Consider the following 22837-nt stretch of genomic DNA (forward strand, 5'->3'; position numbering starts at 1 on the left):
CATTGTTTTGGTGACAAGGACTTCACGGTGCAGGATACAGTGGCTGACCTGGATGTCAGGATTCTGTTCTTTCACCTTACTCACGAATCCTTTAACTTTTCCTGTCATGGAAGCTGCTCCATCAGTGCAGATGCTATGGCACTTGGTCCAGTTAAAATTGTTTTCCTCCAGATAAGCATTTGTGACACTAAAGATTTCCTTTCCGGTCGTGTGATTCATGGAATCCCCATCAACATACCTAACATTGGCTATGAGCTAGCAGTGTCCCGTAATATCTGTGGAATCATCAATCTTTCTTATTTCTCTTGAAGCACCTGTTCAATATCAATTGACATTTCGTCAATACGCTGTTTGATTGTATTATCAGAAAGAGGAACTTTGTCGATTTCTTTGGTGGCATCAGCTCACAACATTACTCTCACAATACTTTTGCATGCCGGCAGAATTAGTGTCTCGGTAATGGTATGCAGCTTCTTCGATTTCGCTACGAGCTCAGCCACCAGGTAACTTGCCTCCTGTGCCTTATCTGAGACCTGCACACATCATACATTGATTCTGCTTTAGGTTTTGTTCTCTCAGGCGCTTGAAGTACTGTGTATCCTTGCTGGCAAGTGAAGGTTGTTTTGTATTCAAATGGCATTTCAACTTACTTGGTACCATTGCAGCATTTGACAGCTTCTCCCTGCAAATTAGGCATTCTGGGATGAGGCAAGAGGCATCACCAGTCCACGAAAATCTGAAGGCCAAGAAGCTGTCACTGTACTGTCTGCGTACGATACTCGTTTTTTCTTTCTTTCTTGTTTTGGCTGCATTTGAATCAGAGCGGGATTCTTCACTTCTTTTCTTCAAGAATGTATCCGTGGTTGCAGTGTATATCATATACAATATGCAAATGTTGGTCCGGCAGTGTTTCCTTTATATGCGTATGTGTTCTGTGTTGTCTTGTTATGCACAAAAAAGCGCAACCACTGTTGTCGGGTTACCATGTTGTACATTTTGAAATAAGCCATTTTTTTGTGTTTGTTGATTTAATATCCTTTATGCTGATTTGATTTCCATTGTGCAGTAATAAAAGTATTTTTGTATTTTTATTTGATCTTATTGTACTTTTAAAGCGGGCATGGGCAGTATTTACTGTAAATAGGCAGTTAATTAAAAATAGTGAGGGACTTCCCATATGTTACCGTTACTGCTGCTAAAGAGAAATTATGGTAACTAAATTATTTTTCTGTGCTTGGCCTATTTGTCAAAATATTTTTTAAAAAAGCAGATAATGTTTATTTAAACATACTGTATGTATATAGTTAAAACATGATGTATACTTTGTTTTTATTTATATACATCTATTTGAGTTATTTTATTAATGTGCATCTGTAATAAAACGAAATAAAACAAACTTTGTGAAAAATAAAATGAAAAACTATAAAAATAAATAAAAATAATTTCAAAGGGCTCTAATTATAATATTGCTTTAATCTTTGAATGAATTTAATTGCTAAACTGTTGTTCCTTCCTCAAATTGTGCAGAGAATTGTAGAACTGAACCCAATTGTTTTTTCATAGGGTCTTGGGCAGACCGGTCACCCCTTCATGAAGCAGCTAGTCAGGGCCGTCTTCTGGCTCTGAAGACTCTGCTTTCCCAGGTAAGAGTAATGAGGTTCAAGCTTGTTCAAGCCCAGCTGGTTTTATTTCACCTAAAGTGTTATATAGTCTTTGAAAAGGTGCTTGTGTATAATGTTGTACTATTTGATAATATTTGTAGAACACAAAGTTTCATATTACAGTACTACAACAGCTTAAAGAAGCAAAAGGAAACAAGGCCTACCAGAAATGTATTGCTTTTTATACACGAATTGTAAAAATTAGGTCAGGCAATTTGCCTTGTTATTGTAAATTCTTTCCAAAATGAATTGTACTGGTTTTCAGATACTGATGAATACAATATATATATATTTTTTAATTACTTTAAAGTTGGAGTACATTTTTTTGTGTTTAAATTACTATATGTGTTAGTTTTATGTATACATACCATTCAGAAAAATATACAAGTAGTTTTTTGTCAATGGGTATTGTTGTTATTCTGATAGTTCAGAATGTGAAGAAATTCATGGGCAAAAATCCTTTGATTCTGGTGCCCCATTCATTATAATATGAAATGCTCTGGTGTTTTGTATATCGCTGACTTTGCTGTCTGAAACTGTCTGTGAATGTACGATCCACTGTCTTGCCAGAACATCATTGCAGATGACATCTTTGATGCACATGAAATGTGTCCTGCTAATATAAATAAATCAGAAACTGACATTGACAAGTGATACATATAATTGCACTTTTTGTATTTTACACTCGGAAGGGATACAATGCAAACACCCTGACCATTGACTATGTGACCCCACTGCATGAAGCCTGTCTTGGAGACCATGTAGCCTGTGCTAGAGCACTTATTGAAGCAGGCGCCAACGTAAGTATATATTTATATTTAAACTAAACATGTTCTGTTCACACACAACTTTTATACACATATGTAAAGCATCGTTATTGAGAATAATTTTTTGCATACAAATACTTCTTTATATTATTAATCTTACAACATGTTGAATGTTAGTATTGTAGCATGCCAAGGAGGTGGCACCACAAAGCAGGACAGGGAACAAAGCTCACGCAGTCAGTGGTCAGGTGGATTGGCCGTCAGCTGCCTTTATTAGTGTCACAGCCAAAACGAACCCTTTCTAAAGGCCAATATTGGAGGGTGCTCCATAAAGAGAGCACATTAGCAAATGACGGTACTAAATTATTCTTTTTTTTAAACTCACCAGAAGATGTCCCTGTAGCCCTGGGTTCAGTGACCTGAAGCCCCACTATATATCCCTGGGCCACAGAATGCACAATTAACACATACATTAGCTAATTACTAACCAATGTTGTACTATGCCTATCATGAGTCGATATTAGTTGTAGCTACAGAGATCAAAAGGGGGCAAGTAAGTGAAAAATATTTTATGTTCTTTGTTTCAATACGAGCTAGCTACTTACAGTAGGAATAACAGTTTTGATTATTTATTTATTTTTGGTTAAGAAAAAGTTGTTTCTTACCAGCTTGAGTCTCCAAAATCTGTTTAAATGTTAATTTATTACAGGTGAATGCTACCACAATTGATGGAATGTCTCCACTGTTTAATGCATGCTCACGAGGCAGTGCAACTTGCGTGGAGATATTATTAGAACATGGCGCCAACCCTGAGTCAGACGCATGCCAGCCTTCACCAATTCACGAAGCATCCAGTAAAGGTAAGACAAGGCTCTGATCCAGAGGGCAGGGAACCACGGATAGCCATTTAATGAAAAAACATAATGTATGAACATTTTTTTAATTTATTTTTTATTGGGCATTATTAAAAATGAGTGAAACACATACACTGCTGTGCAAAAGTCTTAGACATGTTGCATTTTTCTACTTTGATGCATTATGAGCATTAACAATTTACTCAAAGCCTCCACTAGCATTTTCTACTATTATAACAACCTTGACATGCATAAAGAAGAAAAAACTAGTGAAATAGCTTGCATCACTTGATTTTCAAAGTGTGGTATCCAAAGTATAATCAACAAGTACAGAGAAACATCATCAGTAATTGACAAATCCAGGACTGGAAGACCCAAAAAGCTGTCTAACAAGGATGCGCAATACTTGAAGATAATATCCTTAAGTAATAGAAAGAAGACAAGCGTTGAATTGACAACAGAACTGGCAGAAGCCACAGGTGTCGTTGTCCATCCATCAACAGTCAAAAGCACCTTTGACAATTGTTCCATAGTCCAATTTCTGTGTTCTTGTGCATATTTGAGCCTTTTAGTCATGTTCCCATTTCTTAACAGAGGTATTCTTACTGCAACACATCCTTTAAGTCCTGATTTCAAGAGTGACTTTCATACTGTTGATTTGATGGACAACGACACCTGTGCCTTCTGCCAGTTCTGTCATCCTTGTTAGACAAGTTTTTAGGTCTTCTAGTCCTGGGTTTGTCAATTACAGACTATGTTTCTCTGTACTTGTTGATTATGCTTCGGATACCACACTTTGAAAATCAAGTGATGCTAGCTATTTCACTCAATGTTTTTCCTTCTTTATGCAAGTCAAGGTTGTTATAATAGTAGAAAACACTAGTGGAGGCTTTGAGTACATTTTTAATGCTCATAATGCATCAGAGTAGAAAATGTATCATGTCTAAGACTTCTGCACAGCAGTGTATATATATTGAATTAGATAATCACTACCGTATTCTTTACCAGCAGATGGCAACAATAAAGAAATAATGTTATGAACATCCTGCAGTTAAAATAAAAGACAATTAACACTAGTTAATCATTTTTTTAAAATATTCATTCCCCCCCCCCCCCATGTTATATTTAATCCCCTTTCACACTGGCGCTACCCAGATCAAGCGAGAAAATGTATGATGGGCGTTCATAAGCGGACGAAGTAACAAACAGCCATGTCTGCGTGAAGGTTTCATTTCCGCAAGGGACTTGCAAGATTTCTGTTTATGCTGTTTAGCCATATTGCTGTTGATTGAGACACACCACAAGCCATGTTGCTGCAGGGATGGCATGGAGCAATGAAGAAACATTTGCTGTCATCAACATTTGGGCAGACAATTCAATCCAAAGAAAGCCTGAAAAGATGAAAGGGTGGTCATGTGAATGTTGCTTCTTCTGGGGCATTTAATACACTCATTCATTGTGTACTTGCTTCTTCAGCCAGGTCGACCCTGTTTCTTCAAAAAGCTGTGTGAAACCTGTATGACCGGTTCGGGACACGGGTAGAGCATGCCAGTGTGAAAGGGACTTTAAAGATTTACATACCATACATATGCCTCACTTATACATAAGAACATAAGAACATAAGAAAGTTTACAAACGAGAGGATTCCATTCAGCCCATCTTGCTCGTTTGGTTGTTAGTAGCTTATTGATCCCAGAATCTCATCAAGGAGCTTCTTGAAGGATCCCAGGGTGTCAGCTTCAACAACATTACTGGGGAGTTGGTTCCAGACCCTCATAATTCTCTGTGTAAAAAAGTGCCTCCTATTTTCTGTTCTAAATGCCCCTTTATCTAATCTCCATTTGTGACCCCTGGTCCTTGTTTCTTTTTTCAGGTCAAAGAAGTCCCCTGGGTTGACATTGTCTATACCTTTTAGGATTTTGAATGTTTGAATCAGATCGCCGCGTAGTCTTCTTTGTTCAAGACTGAATAGATTCAATTCTTTTAGCCTGTCTGCATATGACATGCCTTTTAAACCCGGGATAATTCTGGTTGCTCTTCTTTGCACTCTTTCTAGAGCAGCAATATCCTTTTTGTAACGAGGTGACCAGAACTGAACACAATATTCTAGGTGAGGTCTTACTAATGCATTGTAGAGTTTTAACATTACTTCCCTTGATTTAAATTCAACACTTCTCACAATATATCCAAGCATCTTGTTAGCCTTTTTTATAGCTTCCCCACATTGTCTAGATGAAGACATTTCTGAGTCAGCATAAACTCCTAGGTCTTTTTCATAGTTCCCTTCTTCAATTTCACTATCTCCCATATGATATTTATAATGCACATTTTTATTGCTCGCATGCATTTACACTTTTCTCTATTAAATTTCATTTGCCATGTGTCTGCCCAATTCTGAATGCAGTTTAGATCATTTTGAATGACCTTTGCTGCTGCAACAGTGTCTGCCACTCCTCCTATTTTTGTGTCGTCTGCAAATTTAACGTAGATTAGGAATAGCAGAGGACCTAATACTGATCCCTGTGGTACACCACTGGTTACCTCGCTCCATTTTGAGGTTTCTCCTCTAATCAGTACTTTCTGTTTTCTACCTGTTAACCACTCCCTAATCCATGTGCATGCATTTCCTTGAATCCCTACTGCGTTCAGTTTGAGAATTAATCTTTTATGCGGGACTTTGTTAAAAGCTTTCTGGGAATCTAAATAAACCATGTGGTATGCTTTGCAGTTATCCATTTTCAATGTTGTATCCTCAAAAAAGTAGGTTAGTCAGATACCTAAATCCATGCTGGCTGTCTCCCAGGATATTGTTACCATATAGGTAATTTTCCATTTTGGATCTTATTATAGTTTCCATAAGTTTACATATAATAGAAGTCAGGCTTATTGGTCTGTAGTTACCTGGTTCGGTTTTGTCTCCCTTTTTGTGGATCGGTATTACGTTTGCTATTTTCCAGTCTGTCGGTACAACCCCTGTGTCAAGAGACTGTTGCATGATCTTGGTTAGCGGTTTGTAAATAACTTCTTTCATTTCTTTGAGTACTATTGGGAGGATCTCATCTGACCCAGGGGATTTGTTTATTTTAAGAGCTCCTAGTCCCTTTAACACTTCTGCCTCTGTTATGCTAAAGTTATTTAAAATTGGATAGGAACAGGTTGACATGTGGGGCATGTTGTCTGTGTCCTCCTTTGTAAAAACCTGTAGTGAAAAGTAATCATTTAATCTATTTGCATATATATACATGTACATATGGTGGTTGCAGTTCCTGTGTTCATTGGAGAAATGTAGGTTGCTAAAATATGTGTTAACTGTACAAACAAAAACAAAAACAAAAAAAAAAATAGAAACAAAATATTACACCCACCCCTCGTTATATCGCCCCTCGCTATACTGCGGATTCGGATATATTCCTGGAGTTGGCTCCCCATTTTAACAAATTAATCTAACTGCGCATGCCTTAGCTGCAATAGGCATTTTCACTTAAAATGACTGTTCGTTTTATTTTGCACTGCACATCACAAACAAAAATATATAAAACAATTAAAAACAAAGCATTAATATCGTACTGTTATCATAGCACAATAACACAAAGCAAATTAAATATCTACTTGCTAACGCGCTTTGTATTTTAGCGAGGTGTTCGCTTGTGGCAGCAATGCACTAGCAAAAGTCACAGGGCAGTGACGTCAGCTCCCTAGCAACAAGCCTGTTGGGAGTGGATTCTTTCTATGCAGCGGGTTTGTACATTTGAGACAGGAGGAAGACTCATAAAATGAATTGGAGACTTAAGTTGATGAGAAGCAATTACTATCCACAGTACAAATTAAAACGGTGTGCTGCTTTTTATACGAAAAATGAGAAAAAGCGGGTTGCATAAAGAATTTATATTGCACCCTGACGTCCCCGATAAAACGAGGGAGTGGTTGTACAGTATTTGTTATTAGCCTATTTGTTTTTCTATGGGTCTCTCGCTATATCGCGGCCCTCGACATATAGCGGATTTATATTGGACCCAACACCCACGATATAACAAGTTGGTGGTGTATTTCATTTTGTATTTTTAAATGCAACTGTTGAATAGGATGATACATATCATACATATCAATACATCAATTTCCAATTATGTTATTCTGCAAGCAAACTACAACAATAGTAGTGTAACTGAGTATCTCTGTTTACAAAAGTTAACCACACAAAACTGACTGGGAACCTAACGTCAATAGCATTTATGGGTGAATGTAGTGAGATTTATGGCAAACCAACAGATCTGATTTAAAGGTTCAAGCAACACATTAGTAAAGAACTTGCATTCTGTATTTGAAACCAGGGAGGAGCGAATGTGTGGCAGCCCTAATATCTTGGGGAGCTGATGTTGATAAAAACATTCCTCACTTGGGAACTCCACTCTACGTAGCATGCGTCTCTCAGCAACTACATTGCACACAGAAGTTACTCGATGGAGGTAAGATCATTTTGGACTATTTTAACTTTTTGTAACAACTATAGTACTGTATGTATCAATATGGACACAATGCTTCGTACAGTATATCAATTTTGTGTTGAACAGGAGTTTAAAAGTATGACCCCTTTTGTAATGTTAAATTTGTATATAAATACTCAGGGAGTCGGATATTCCCAGAGTCTTTTAGAAGAAGACAAATGGATAACCTGCAGTTTATACGCCTAAAAAATATTCAGCACTACCTGCTTTCTTTGTTAAAACTGTAGCAACATAAATTAGTTCAATCATGATATAATAATTGTTTACTTTTGGTACAAGATCAAAACAAGCAGTCATTTCTGCTGCAATATGTAATGGATTATAATGGTAATTTAACACTCAAAAAACAACATCCACAGGAGCTAATGTTCAGAAAGGCAAATTCCCTGAAACCCCGTTGCATGCTGCTGCTCAACAAAACAGCCCTGAGATTGTAAAATTACTGCTGGACTTTGGGGCAGACATCAATGTAAAAAACTTGGACCTGAAGCGACCTGTGGAGGCAGCTACACCAAGCAGCCTGGTGGAGAAGTTCCTATTGCTACATGAAGGTATGAACTGTTAGTTCTGTAACCTAATTGCAAGTGTATCCTTGTGCTTTTTTGTAACCTATATACCTCTACCATTCCCTAACACTAGCTGAAACATTATCCTAGGTTTACCTTATCTTTTCAGCCCCTGTGGAGTGTTGTAAGTTTTGGATGAGTTTTCTTCCTCTTCTCAATCTAATGCCTTCTTTGGCATGTAATAAACCTTGAAAAAAGATGATAAAATGCAATGCACTTTTGCATGAGAGTAGTTTGGAGCTCCAGTCCCCAGGGGATGTAAAAATACCAGATTTATTACATTTGCACTCACTGCAGAAAACAGTAATGTTTACACAGAAAGGATAACATCTAAAAAGTGTGGGGGAACTCAAACGAAACTACTATGCATATATACCAAGATCAGAGAATCACAAAAGTGAGGTTTTAAAATCACTACACTATTACAATGCATTGTGAATTCCAGTCTTTTCATGATTGGGACTGGTTAATTAAGCAACATTTGATTGGTCTAAAAAAAGTCATATACAGAAACAATTTTGTTATCATGTCTGCTGTTTAATGCTGTTTAGGTGCAGTGGCGAGAAGAAAGATAAAGGGGTGGTAACGGTTCGAGTTTTCTCTTACAGCCACTCCCTGTTCTCTGCTTCAGCTGTGCCGCTTGAGTATCAGAAACTGCCTGGGGAGGTCCAGACAGCACCTCATTTCACAACTCCAGCTGCCTACCATCCTGCAGAATTTCCTACAGTACAGATAAAGAGCTAAGCAACTGCATTGCTAAAGATGAGGTAGACTCCCGGTTTAATCCAGATACAGTTCTGTATAAGAACAATAAAACCCATGGTAAATGCAGCCTCGTAAACAGTGAGTGCTTCATTTTAAAACTCAACAACATATGCATTTAATTGACAGCATTTATCAAATGAAATTAGATGTTGATTTTTTTTTAGAATTTGATCAACTATATCTTTTTCAGTAGGAAATTTAAAAACTGTAATAGATACAACATATAGAATATGAACAACTAAAGCAATTTTGGATTGTCATTGGACGATTTTGTGTTAGTAAAGCCTTATGTTGCATATTGTCTGTAGCTAATTGCTAATAACTTCCTTATTATCCGTATAGCTGAAAGCCATGGCTATGCAGTGGTGCCAGATGTTAAAAAAGGAAGCTTTAATAAGCTTTAAAAATAAAAGTAACTTTACATAAATCATAGACAAGCTAATTGCTCTTTTCTAATTTTAACTTAATTTTAAAATCAAGTGTATAACAAAGCTGCCATACTTTTCACAATGCCTCCTTTTCTGTTTAAATAATAAACATTAATACATGTACTGTATATCAAAGTGTATACTTTAAAATTAATATACTGCAAATGATTTTGTGGATTAATACGGTTTGCCTCAGTAAGGGCTCTGCTCACATCAAACACAAAAAGGCAATTCATCTTGATAATCATGTGCACTATAATTTCCATTCTAAATATTTTGTTGTACTTTTAAGCTTTCCATAGAAATGCTTCATATGTCACTAGTGTAAGTTCTTACTCATTACTATTTATAACCATTCAGTTATGCCAGAACCAAAATACTTTACAGTTATGTTGTAGTAATGTATTAACAGCATGTTTCATTTTTTTTTACTTTGTTCTACATTTAGTAACAGGTTTTAGCACACATGTACACTGAAATCTTAAAATAAAGTGCTATATATTTTGGCATTATCTTCCACATTTAATACAGGCTACTATTGTTACATTAAGCCATCCTGGCTTAATGGCAGATCTCCATGTTGCCATTTAAAATCCATAAACTTATTTCCGCAGCATTTTTCAGTAGTTCAGGGAAAAAAAAAAAACACAACACAAACATTTACACAGATTTATTTATTTTTTATTGATGATTATGTGACATGAATAGCCTCAAACCCACTTAGTTTGAGGGGCCATTAAATGGCCAAATGGACAAGGCAGTAGACCCTCCAGAACCAGTTAGATAATGATTGAAATTGTAGTTTATCTGATTGGTACTTAATGTGATTAAATTTAATTCTTGGAATGTAGTAAAATTAATTAGTGGGTAAAGTCACCCGTTTTGCGAGGTTTAAGGGTGGCTGTATTTATATAGTGTATAACAATATTTTACATGATAAAATTAATCCGGGTGTTTAACATTAGCAACATGCCCTTCAGGGTGTTTTGTAAATACTACTAAAACCACCGTAAGAGTGCACACCAGTTCAGGTCACAGGCCACACTCCTGAAACTTCAGCCTCCAGTATTCGCCTTCAAGGTTTTCAAGAGTGGTGTTGCAGTGTGGCTCAATTGATGATTTTCACCCTTCAGAATATAACGTTAGACGTGTTTTCTGCCACATCTCACCTACAGTCTGTACCTTCCCTCATCCCAATGGATCCTGGTGGTCAAAGATTCAAGACTGATGTTTGTGTTTAATACACTGGCTATATGTTACAGTTAGTCAGATTTAAATACACATATTCCATGTATGGTAGACTTAGATATGTTATTTGTTATTTTCAATCATGTCAAATCATTATAAAACAAAATCTTTTGAATATATTTCGAATGATTAGGATACAGGTGTGTTTTGAATGCCTATTGTCGATTAGTTTGAAAATGGTTCCACACGCAACATAACACTTCCAGTGGGATTGACAGTGAACTGCAGCACTGCAGTTAGATTCTTTCTACCCCACTGCTCGTAGGTGGGGAGGATCTGAGTGACCACGCAAGACATTTTACAAGAACTGTCCACCCCTAGGTCATTCAAGATGACAGCAATACTACGGGGTCCTCCAATTTCCTCCCTGTTAAGGAAGACGAGGGCAAAACTGTTTCCAGATAGCTCCCTCTTCCAAATGTCAAAGTTGTTGCTCTGTGAAACACAAATACATAAATTAAACACCAATCACTAAAGAACAACCTCTATTTTATGTCTGACATGTATACGGTGCAAACTTGGCTCTTGAAAGACTGCCTCCATTAACCCAACGCTGATTAACTCTTGGCTTTTCGAAGAGAACCTACGTGTGACATCAGCTTTCACTTGCAGTTGAAATTAGCCTGAAAATCTGTAAAACCAAACTACCAAACTAACCTTGCTGATCCTCTGACCCTGTGCTCCCAGTGCATCTTGGTTTACAGCAATTACATACTTGTTCTGAAGAAGAGACTTGGAATAACCATCTATATTTCTTAAATCATTGGACATTATCAGAGGTGATGCCATAATGGCCCAAATTGCCATTTGGGTCACTGCCTGGTTACGGCTCAGTCCAAAGTTGCCTATAACAAGCTGTAAAAGATGATCAAAGTCAGTTCATGTGTTTTTTAGTACAGATTCATAAGATTTAGTGTATATAAAAATCAACACAATATATAGATAGTATAATAAAAATGTATCAAATATCAGAACCATTAAGAAAATGCTTTGTTTTTCATACATACCATATCTGGATCATTCCAACCACCAGGTCCAGCAGCAGGCACAATGATTTCCTGATGGTCTGCAGCCCAGTCTATGGTACTCTTAATGCTACTCCATGAATCATAAATATCAGCAAAATTTCTCCAGCTGTTGCAGTAGTGCCGCACTGCTGTATAATTTGGCTTTAAGAAAAAAAAAAAATGCAAGCCTGTGTTCCTTCTAGCAATTAGTTTTACAGTTAAATGTATCTAGAGTATCATTTCACAGTTGATGCAATTTAAAATTGTACATTAAAGCCCTCTCCTTGATGTATGTAATGTCATGCTATTTATATTGCTGAAATGGCCCTTTTGCCTGAATACGGTTGTTCTGTACAGCTCAGTAATCACACCCACCATGCCCTGCATACTGATCCAAATGTGTAAAATAAACATCCTGCTCACTGAATGGATACCACAAATGTTGCAGTCATGCCAGTGATTTATAAACGCTTGCAGTATGAACGTATGGGCTGTCTGTCAAAATGTGTATTTTTTTTATCAAGGTTATGATTAACAAATTTAAAATATAATAACCATTACTGGATCAAATAATTTTACAGTACAATTTACATAATTAAATATCTTAATACATTCATATTAATCATAAGAGAGAGGAGGAGAGGCTTTATATTCAGTACTTAGATGGTACGTTTGTCTTAAAATTGAGAGATTCCCTGATGTCAGAAGCAATACCTGCAGACCACCATCCCAGGTGTATAAAGGCCATTCACAGGCATAAACTATGTCTCTTCCAGTCTTGTTTAAGGCGTTTGACATGTCAATATATCCTGGTTCAACAAACAAAAAGCAATATGGTCAGCATAGTAAACTATAAACATATTTAGAAATGTTTGCTGAAGACTAAACTGAAGATGGTGTTTTACCTTTAACAAGCTGATCCAGATTGTCAAAGTTACAGCCATCAAACTTTAGAAGATCAATTCCCCATTCTGCAAAAGTCTTAGCATCTATGTCATAGTAACCAAGGCTACCTGGATAACCAGCGCAAGTTTTGTGACCCACATCTTCATAGATACCAAGCTTGAGGCCCTTAGAATGTACCTGGGACAAAATAAAAAATTAAATGCTAATTAACATTTTATTGTGCCTTAACATCCGTTGTGTCCACACTGAACTGTATTACAGTATATCTAATCTTAATATATATCTAATTATAATATAATCATAGGGCTACATGTAATACAAATCTGTAACTGGAAATTGTCCTACAGTGTTGATGTGGTGTTATCTTACTTGCAAACATTGGACTCAATTTAATGTAGTACCAACTGTAAGAATACATTCTATATAATAAACAGTAATAAGGCTGTAAAATATATCTGGAACTTGATCACTGGATCCATCTGGTATCTAGAAGCTTAAATTGATAATAGTCACAAGTTTATTACAGATAAATGGATAGCCTCTAATAATTATATCTTACTGTGCAGTATGTCCAACTATTATGTAAAACAGTATATTGTACACGTTTCCATTCAATTATCTGTCAATTAACTTACATAGTCGGCAAGTTTTTTTATGCCGCTCGGGAAGCGTTTGGGATCAGGTTGAAGGCGTTTCTGAGAATCTCTGTCTGAAGCAAGCCAGCAATCATCAATACAGACATAGTCATAGCCAAGTTCCTTCCACCCTTCACTTGCCATGATATCGGCCATCTGCATATACAACTGTTCACTGCAATGGATCGGAGATATGTCATGATAACATGCTAGACATAAATCACAAAAGAAAATGATGTACAAATAATTTCCGTAGAAACTGAAAATGCCACAAGTTCAAGTTCACAAGTCTGTAAGTTTTCATTATAACCAATAATTTAAGTCATTCACAATATAATTCCTAAGGGTCAAGACATCAAACAAAATATAACTTGTACAGTAGCTAATTGCAGTGATGAGAGTGGCAGTGTGGAGTAATGGTTAGGGCTCTGGACTCTTGACTAGAGGGTCGTGGGTTCAATCCCAGGTGGGGGACACTGCTGCTGTACCCTAGAGCAAGGTACTTTACCTAGATTGTTCCAGTAAAAACCCAACTGTATAAATGGGTAAATGTATGTAAAAAATAATATAATTGTATGTAAAAATAATGTGATATCTTGTAACAATTGTAAGTCGCCCTGGATAAGGGTGTCTGCTAAGAAATAAATCATGATGATAAATATATCTGTGTGTACAGAAGTTCTAGAAAGTGTTAAATCAGCAAATAAAAGGGCTGAGAACCGTAAAACATATTTAATTCCCAAACGTTAGGTTACTTACCGTAACCCTGGTTCCCTGAAAGAGAAGATGACCACCAACAAACTTATGGGATATGCCTGCCGTAGGCAGGTATTCACTGAGCATTTTATATCAGAGCTGCTGATAGGCCCCTTCGTGGGATGATGTCCTCGGTCCCGCCTACTGAGGGATTAAACAGTCAACCTGCGGAGACCATTTTATCTTTTGCATCGAACCCGTGAGGGTGACCGATGCAACCTCGCTGGTTGGTGGTCGTCTTCTCTTTCAGGGAACCAGGGTTACGGTAAGTAACCTAATGTTCCCTTTCAATTTGAAGATGACCACCAACATACTTATGAGAATTATACCAGAGTAGTCGCGAGGGAGAAGGAACGGCAGCACATGAGGGACGCATCAGAACCGCATAACCCAAGGGTTAGCAGTGTGAGCGTGCAACCTCAAGGACCCTCGTGCCTAATGAAGGCAGGGAAGGATCTACCACATTAAGGCGGTAGAACCTGGAGAATGTATGCGGCGTAGCCCAGCTAGCCACAGTACAAATGTCAGTCAATGAAGCTCCTCTAAAGAGAGCCCATGACACAGCCACACCTCTGGTAGAGGTTAAGGCCATTCTCCCAGGTGTGGGTAGGCCAGCATTAGTACACGCAGTCCACAATCCAATGGGACAGTCGCTGCTTAGAGAGGGCTTGACCTCGGGTCCTTTCACCATGACAGATGAAGAGCTGGTCAGACTGATGCAGCCCTCTCGCCCTATCCACTTAATCTCTCAATGCCCTAACAGGGCAGAAGGAATTCAATTTCTGGTCCGTCTCCTCCGCAAAAGGAGGGGCATGGAAAGCCTCTAGTTCCACTGATTGATTCAAGTGAAAAGCTGTAGTCACCACAGGGAGAAAAGCAGGGTTCGTGCACAACGATACCCTGTTTCCATTGTCCCAAATATGCATACAGGAACTGTGCACTGACAGAGCCTGTAGCTCACTAACCCGCTTAGCAGAGATGATGCCTAATAGAAAGGCTGTCTTCATAGAGAGATATTTCAGCTCTATGGAATGCATAGGCTCAAACGGGCCTTAGTGAGAGCCTCCAATACCACATCTAGACTCCATTCAGGGAGGACGTCCTTCTTAGGAGGACGTAACCGCCGAGCACCCTTCAGAAAACGGGTCGCTAGTATATGAGCGCCCGGGACACTGAGTCAATGAGGACGCTAGGTACAGTTTCAACGTAGAGGGGGATCTACCCACCTCTAACAGATATTGCAGAAACTGCAAAATAGTTGCTATAGGGCAATAAATGGGGTCATGAGCTCTGGTCATGCACCAATTTTGAAAATACTTCCACTTATAGGCGTACAACGCTTTTGTGGAAGAGGCCCTAGCATTCTGCAGTGCACTGACAACTGCGTCTGAGAGCCCTAAGGTGGACAGTAGGGTTGTCACGATACCAGAATTTTGAACTTCGATACAATACCAGTTCAGTTTCACGATACTCGATACCTCTTCAATACCACGGCAAAAAAAAAACAACATCTGAACACGCAAAATAAGAGAACTTTCCTTTAATAAAGGTAAACAATCTTGACTCCAGGTCAAACGGTGCAGGTGCAGTAAACGTAATTTGCATATTATCACTTAAGAAAAATTAGCAAATGTCCATATTTCAATAACCGCCAACTTAACAATTTCTATTGAACAAATTTAGCAGAAGAAAAAGAAGTAAAAAAATGTTGTGCAGAACAATAGAGTGCCTAGGAATCTAATGTTGTCAAGTGTTAACACATGCTTATGTAGTGTTATGATGATTACTTAAGCTTTTTTGCAATCAGGTTCCTTGAGAGAAACACAAGCATGTCAATGTTGTCCTGGGTCAGTCTTGATCGTGCCGGACTGCAAATGAACCCAGAGGTACTGAAAACGCGCTCAGATGCACAGCTTGAAGCTGAAATGCACAAATGCTTTCTGGCAAACTGTGACAGCAGAGGTAGGCTTTTTTCATTTGTTCTCCACCAAGCAAGTGGATCCTCTTCAGCACTAAGTTCTGGCATTTTGCTATATATCAAAAACTCACCGGCCAGTTTTTCCTGTGGGGAGGGCTGTGCAGTGCCGGATGGGTCCTCTCTTGTCCCCTGTGTTTGTTCACCTTTTTTTCACTTTTGATGCTTGATAGCAGGCTTTTCAAATCAGTTTTTCTTTTCTTGCTTCCTTGCCCTGTATTTACCACTGGCTGTGTTGATTGCTGAAGCGTGTGTTCCTCCTGGCCAATGTCTTTTTGCCCCAGAAGCCTTTGCTTGACCTCTTCTTTCAGTGGTCACAAAACTGTCCTTAAACCTTGGATCAAGGAAAGTAGTAGTGTTTAGAACGATCAGTAAATTTCTGTCCTCATACCGCTGCTTCAGATCATTCCTTATTTTCTCCTTCATGTCATGTGCAAGGATGCTGTCAGTCTCAACAGGTGTCACACATGAAAATATCTTCCATGTCAGAGGCAGGACAGAGGAAAGAGTGGTGTGTTTTTCTCCACTTAGTGCATCAGTGAATGCACTCAGTGGGGCAAGAGCATCTCTCACCGTCTCAAGAATGGTGATGTCTGAATCTTTGGGCATGAGGTGCCATTTCTTTCGGTCCTCTGCAAGCATGGAGCAAACAGCTTGTTGCTGTTCCAGGAATTGCTCCACCATTTCATAGGAAGAATTCCAGCGTGTGGGCTCATCATGAATAAGTTTATGCACTGGTAGATTTAGGTCTGTCTGCTTTTTAATCAGTTGTCTTGACATCTTGGGTGATCTAGTGAATGAAGACAATGTCTTGCGAAGCCTAGATAAAGCTGCAGAGACTCGATCAATACCTATGGCTTTGTTGACTGCCAGGTGTAGATTATGTCCAAAACATGGGATCCATGTGTAGTCCTCAAATGCCTTGCGATTGTTTGAGGCATTGTCAGTTGTAATGCCAGCCATTCTGGACATGTCCAAACTCCATGCATCTTCAATGAGCTCCTCTAGTGCCTCCCTCAGACTCTCCGTGTCCCATGACTCTGTGATGAACTGGAGAGTTACAGCCATAAATGTGTCTGCTGCTCTGCTGGTCCATAGATCTGTTGTGCATGAGTAAAATGGTCTCCTTGCAAGTTGTTGACTAAGTACATTTCTTGTTTCTGTGTACAATTTTGTGATTTTGGTGTACATGAAGTAATTTACAGTTAAACTGCTCAAGCAGTTGCCTGAATCCAAGCTTTTCAACTGTATATACAGGAACCTGATCCATACAGATGAACTCTGCCACTGCCCTGTTCAATCTCTTTGCCTCATTTGAAGTGCTTTCATATTTTTTGTGCTGCTCAAAAACTGCTGCTAGGGTAGGCTGTGTCAATGTAGGGGTCTCCCTCTCAGCTGGTTTCTGATGCTATGAGAGAAAAATCCATAATGAGGTTTTATGGTGGAAAATGAGAACATAAAACAACTATCACAAAATAATTCTCTATAATTATCTGCCATTTTCTGTTGTATTGTGTAGGAACTATGATTGACTGGCCCTTTAATAGTTCTGCTTGTTTTTGGTAGCGAAATAAAGAGGATGAAGTAAAACTACGAAATGGATGAATTTGAGATTTTTATTAAGCGATTCAGGTAAGTGCTCTGTACATTATTGACAGAAAAGTTCTAAAAAAAGTTTTTACTGTAATCATGTTTGTGCTTATAACTGTGACTACAGGGGTTTCAGGTAAGTACCATATGTGGAATAAATCAGCACAAACTGGGGATTCAGAAAATAAAAAAATCCATTGTTTGATTTGATACCCACTAAATTTAGTACAGAAACAAAAAAACTAATGAATGGCATGATGAAAATAAATAAATAAAATACACTTTTTAGAAAAAAAACATTTGTTGTCAAAAAATATTTTTTTCAGTGCTCTAAGTAGAAAAAAAATATTTTACAATCAAACTTCAAGGTCTTTGGAACATGTCTAAAATGAAAATAGATGCCCATATTTGTTATAATTAAAACGCCACAGTCCGCCCCTTTCCAAGAGTGACAGCCATATGCGCCTATGATATACCGCTTTCCCATGACGTGTTTCTTGAAGCCTCTTGTCATACAAACACTGTGCTATTTCAATGTAATTTTTTAAAATATATACATATATATTTTGCTTGTTTAAAGAAATGAGCTAGTTAGCAAAGCTATCAATGTATTAGCTTAGCTAGCTTGCTTGCTCGCTGGTTATCTGTAACACAACACCGTACACATTAGCGCTAAATTAGCTAGCTTGCTTTCTTAATTTCACATTTCCCCATCTTTTTCATTGAGGACATGTATTTTTAACTTATATATGTGATGCATTCATTCAATAATCTACGCTGTCACTAACCTGTCTGAATTCTTTGAAGAGATCAGGGTGCCTGTTCGCTAAATTTGAGGTGTTGCCTCCTTTTGTTGTACCGTCTTAAAGCACCGTTTGCATATGGGCTTGGATGGATCTTTTGCTTTGCCCTGCTCATTCGCTTCATAAGTGAAATACTTCCACACAGCACTCCTGCTGTTCTCTTTTTCTAAGAGTGCGGGCCGCTGGGCTTGTGTGCCTTCCATCTTAACCTTTTACTCCTGAATCCTGGCTGTCTCGTTGTCGTTGTTTCTACCTGGAGTGTATGGTGGCCTTGCGTGGACATAAAAGGAAGTTTTTTTTTTTAGTAATGGACTGCGTCTTTTACATGGAGGACGCAAATATGCAATTTTCATTATACAAGTACAGAGTGCTCCGATACTTTCTGTTTTTCGGTATTACCGAATGCATAATTAATGAAGATCAGAACCATTTTTGAAATTTGGTATCGCGGTAGTATCAAAGTATCGGTATTTTTGACAACCCTAGTGGACAGATGGTCCCGTTTAGGGGCCAGACCCACAGTTGAAGTCTGCCCAGTTCTGGGTGCCAGAGGGTGCCTTTCGCCTGACTGAGGAGATCCATGCGCAGCTTGCCTCCACCACCGTAGGGCTTCCCAGCATTGGCGAGACACGGTCAGCCAACGGTGTCTGTCGCACTTGGGGTGTAGTCGAAAGGCACTGAGCCACACTCCAGTAACCCCAGTTGGGTGGCTGATGAAGCTGTGGCCATCAGACCCAATAGTTTTTAACACAATACCAATTGTAATGTGAACCCTTGTTGAACAGGGCCAGACAGTTGCGAATGGCAGCTACTCTATCATCCGACAGGTAGGCTTGCATCATAAGGGAATACAGCCGGAGACCCAAGTAGACCGTACTTTGCACATGTATTAATTGGCTCTGGCATCGCTGAGGGTGAGACCCAGCCTCAACAGATGCTTCATCACAATCGCTGTGTGGGCCACTGCTCCTTCCTGCGACTGGGACAGAGGTCAAGGTAGTTCATCACCGTGATCCCTTACAGCCGCAAGTGAGCTAGGAGGCATCCATGCACTTTGAAAATGTGCGGGGGAGCTAAGGAGAGGCCAAATGGCAGCATGGAAAACTGGAATACACTCCCCTGAAAGGTGAAGCGGAGGTACTTCCTGTGCGCTGGACGAATAGGGACGAGGAATATGCATCCTTTTGGTCCACTGTTGTAAACCAGTCGCCTGGCCGGACAGACTGGAGAATGTGATGGTGTGCATAACCGGTGTATATGGTGGCGAGCACCCAAGTGGGGGCTGCCTGGGGCGGCGTTGAAACTACCTCCGAGATCGCTGCTGTGTTGGTATCCTACGTCCGGCTCCCTCCTGTCGTTGTGGGTAGGCCCGGCTGTTAGCTGCCTCGGAAGCCTGAAGGCGGTGCCTCAGGTCATCATGCGGAGCAGTGGGGATCGGGACCGTCCTAGTCAGTATGACAGCGTCTCGCTCTCTCCCGTACCAGAGTACAGGAGGGGAGCATTGAGGCTACCTGCTGAGACGCCTTGCATTCTCGGTGAGAGTGCTGCAGTAATTCCTCTACCGCTGGTTCAAAGGAATGGTCAGGGGAGGTAGGGGCTGCTTCTGAAGGAAGGAGCCACCTTCCCATGAGGCCGCGATTGAAATTGTATCATGGTCCTCCTCAGCAATGCTGACATCCGGTTCTGTAACATCCAGGACGACCACCGGTGCAGGTGGGGTCAGCTCCGGGGCTGAGTGCTGAGTGCTGAGCTGGGGCCAGGGCAAGGGCTTGAGCCTGCTGCCTGGCCAAATTCTCAAGGACCATTGGTTTTTCAAGTCCATAATATCCTGTGCCTGTCTCAACTTACTTGGCCCGCTCAGCACTCCATGTAGGAGATTAAGAGCGGGTGCGAGAGCGAGGCATCTGAGCCTGAGCGGAGGGTTTTTTTAATACTCTGTGAAGGGCTCAGTGACAGATTGAGGAGGGGGACGGAGGGGCTCCCAACGTCACGCACGGGTCAGCCGTGCTAGCAGGGGACATTGTGCAGGACTTGCAAGTGTGGAATTTAGCTATGCTTGATGTCTGTATGGCCCCAAGGGCATTATTTAAACACCAGAGGGTGTAGACCTGTAGGGTGTATTGGCGCACTCAGGCACTAAGAGTGCAGAAGCACAGAGGACACTGAGTGAGGTAGAATACAGTACTGGTGCACCGAAGAATCTCTCTGCAGGTGTTATTGACAAGCTGGGGCGCTGAAGCACCGAGACACAGAGTGTCTATGTACCAAGGAAGCACCGAGGCTCTGAGGCACTGAGAGGCGCCTAGCCTTAACCGCGTGTAGTCAATGCAACCTGGGGTGGCACATAGCATACATCGGGGTGGATACACAGCAAAGCTGTGAGGGTAAAATAACAGTCACCACGGCAACACAGGTAACTTTTTTTTTTTTTACCAGCGAGCCGAGTAGGCGGGCTGAAACAAGGCCCGACACACCGGGTTGAGGCAGCAGGCGAGGTCAAACCACCGCCCCGGTGTAGGAATTACACGGCTGACTGGCTGTTGTTGTTTGTTTTTTTACTGCACGCAGCCAAAATTAATAGCACAAACACAGACAAAGCGGGGTTGTGCGACAGGGTCAACACAAAGGAAAAATGCAAAAGAAAAAATGGTCTCCGCGTGTTGACTGTTTAATCCCTCGGTAGGCGGGACCAAGGACGTCACCCGACGAAGGGGCCTATCGGCAGCTCTGATATAAAATGTTCAGTGAAGACCTACCTAAGGCAAGCATCTCCCATAAGTATGTTGGTGGTTGTCTTCGAATTGAAAGGGAACTTTAGTTATCAACAAAAAAGAACTTTAGCATGTATAAAATAATAAAAAAAGTAATAAAATGTCACCTCAAAGTTAAACCATATAAAACATGTGATCACCATTGTCAGTCTGAATTTTCTCCATATTCAAATTGAATTTGCTATAGTCTCATGTCAAGTTTTATGTGAGCTAAAGAGAATAGTAAAACTGGGCAATATGTTTATTTTGCTCTTTTATATAAAACAATCATGCACTAGGACTGTCAAATCTTGAGTCAAAATTGTCTACTTTCACAATGTCAAACAAACCTCTGTTAAAATGAAATTTTCAAGACAAATACCATACAGTATATGTAGGGTAACCAGATTTCCAGAGTGAAAAATTTGGTCGTTTTTTTTTTCAATTCATTAGCACTATAGCAACTCTGAAGCACTTGAAATGGTTGTGTTACTCAAGACACAATTGGCTGGTGGCAATACCAAGATAAAACAAATTAAAAAAAAAAAAAATTAGACAAGGTCCAGGAAGTTAAACAGAAAATGAGGTAATAAATACATAATCAGAATTATTAAAAAATAATGGTGCCAACACAATATAATAAATGAGTCTGTTGTTAACTTGCTGAGCACACTGCTACAGTTTTGTACTTAAAACAAAATGTGAATACAATAGCAAAACTGGGACTATTTAACAATTTTACTGTTTCTGACTGGGACAAAAAATTTAAACTGCAAAATTGGACAATCCCAGATTACCTGGGATGTCTGGTAATTATAATTATTATTATTATTATTATTATTATTATTATTATTATTTATTTATTTATTTATTTATTTATTTATTTCTTAGCAGACGCCCTTATCCAGGGCGACTTACAATCGTAAGCAAATACATTTCAAGTGTTACAATACAAGTAATACAATAAGAGCAAGAAATACAATAACTTTTGTTCAATCCTAAGTATGTGGTTAGGTGATACTATGAAAACGTGATACTCCTTACTGTTAGATTTCAACAATGACCCTGTTTTACAGCATCCAAACTTGTACCAACAATTGCTATAATAAAAGTGACGCAGACATGTTGCAATGACATTTTTTAAATTTTGCTTTAAAATAGGTTTCTTTACCTGATACAATTTTTTGGATCATTTGTGCAATCTGTATTGCACATAAATCGCTCCCAGTGCAACCAGCCCATTGTTGGTGTGAGTGCCAATCCATTGTTTAAGGCATCTGCTGGTTTGGTGATGATCATCAAGAGAAAAGAAAAAATGTATGCTATTTTTTTAAACATTTTAAAATGACAGGATTCTCCCAAGAAAATGACAGGTACTCTGACTAGATGATATCTGTTGATACAGTCTTTGTACTTTGGCTGTATTGTCTTATATAGCCTACTTACAGTACAGTAACTGCACGTGTGTGAACATGAACTCTGTGAACTTTGCTTACACTCGCCAGACAATATAAAAACACTGTATATGTCTTAGCAATTTCTTTAGTGCTCAACTTCGAGGGTGCCTAAGCCAGAACTGTACATGCGCAATTATCTATTTTGTGTATGTACTGTATTAAAACAA

At 39.3% G+C, this 22837-nt stretch overlaps 2 protein-coding genes across 6 annotated transcripts in view; one reads left to right on the forward strand and one right to left on the reverse strand.

Annotated features, from left to right (window-relative positions):
* The window catches only part of LOC117409509 (ankyrin repeat and SOCS box protein 5), a 75501-nt gene extending 65835 nt beyond the window's left edge, over positions 1 to 9666 (forward strand). For all 5 annotated transcript variants that reach the window (XM_058998802.1, XM_058998814.1, XM_034015682.3 and 2 more), the window contains 6 exons: positions 1564 to 1643; positions 2354 to 2461; positions 3138 to 3288; positions 7611 to 7745; positions 8144 to 8335; positions 8959 to 9666. In XM_058998802.1, coding sequence (XP_058854785.1) covers positions 1564 to 1643; positions 2354 to 2461; positions 3138 to 3288; positions 7611 to 7745; positions 8144 to 8335; positions 8959 to 9086 — 794 coding nt within the window. In that variant the 3' untranslated portion in view covers positions 9087 to 9666. The remainder of the gene's footprint in view (positions 1 to 1563; positions 1644 to 2353; positions 2462 to 3137; positions 3289 to 7610; positions 7746 to 8143; positions 8336 to 8958) is intronic.
* Positions 9667 to 10234: 568 nt separating this feature from the next.
* On the reverse strand, positions 10235 to 22585 carry LOC117409512 (alpha-galactosidase A-like). The gene is made up of 7 exons (XM_058998915.1): positions 22385 to 22585; positions 13340 to 13514; positions 12704 to 12881; positions 12513 to 12607; positions 11799 to 11960; positions 11449 to 11646; positions 10235 to 11226 (listed from the first exon to the last, which is right to left on the reverse strand). Exons 1-7 carry the CDS (start codon positions 22549 to 22551, stop codon positions 10957 to 10959), a joined length of 1245 nt encoding a protein of 414 aa, XP_058854898.1. The 5' UTR covers positions 22552 to 22585; the 3' UTR covers positions 10235 to 10956.
* Positions 22586 to 22837: the final 252 nt, after the last annotated feature.

Source organism: Acipenser ruthenus, chromosome 2 (assembly GCF_902713425.1).
Source record: "Acipenser ruthenus chromosome 2, fAciRut3.2 maternal haplotype, whole genome shotgun sequence".
Classification (NCBI taxonomy): Eukaryota; Metazoa; Chordata; class Actinopteri; order Acipenseriformes; family Acipenseridae; genus Acipenser; species Acipenser ruthenus.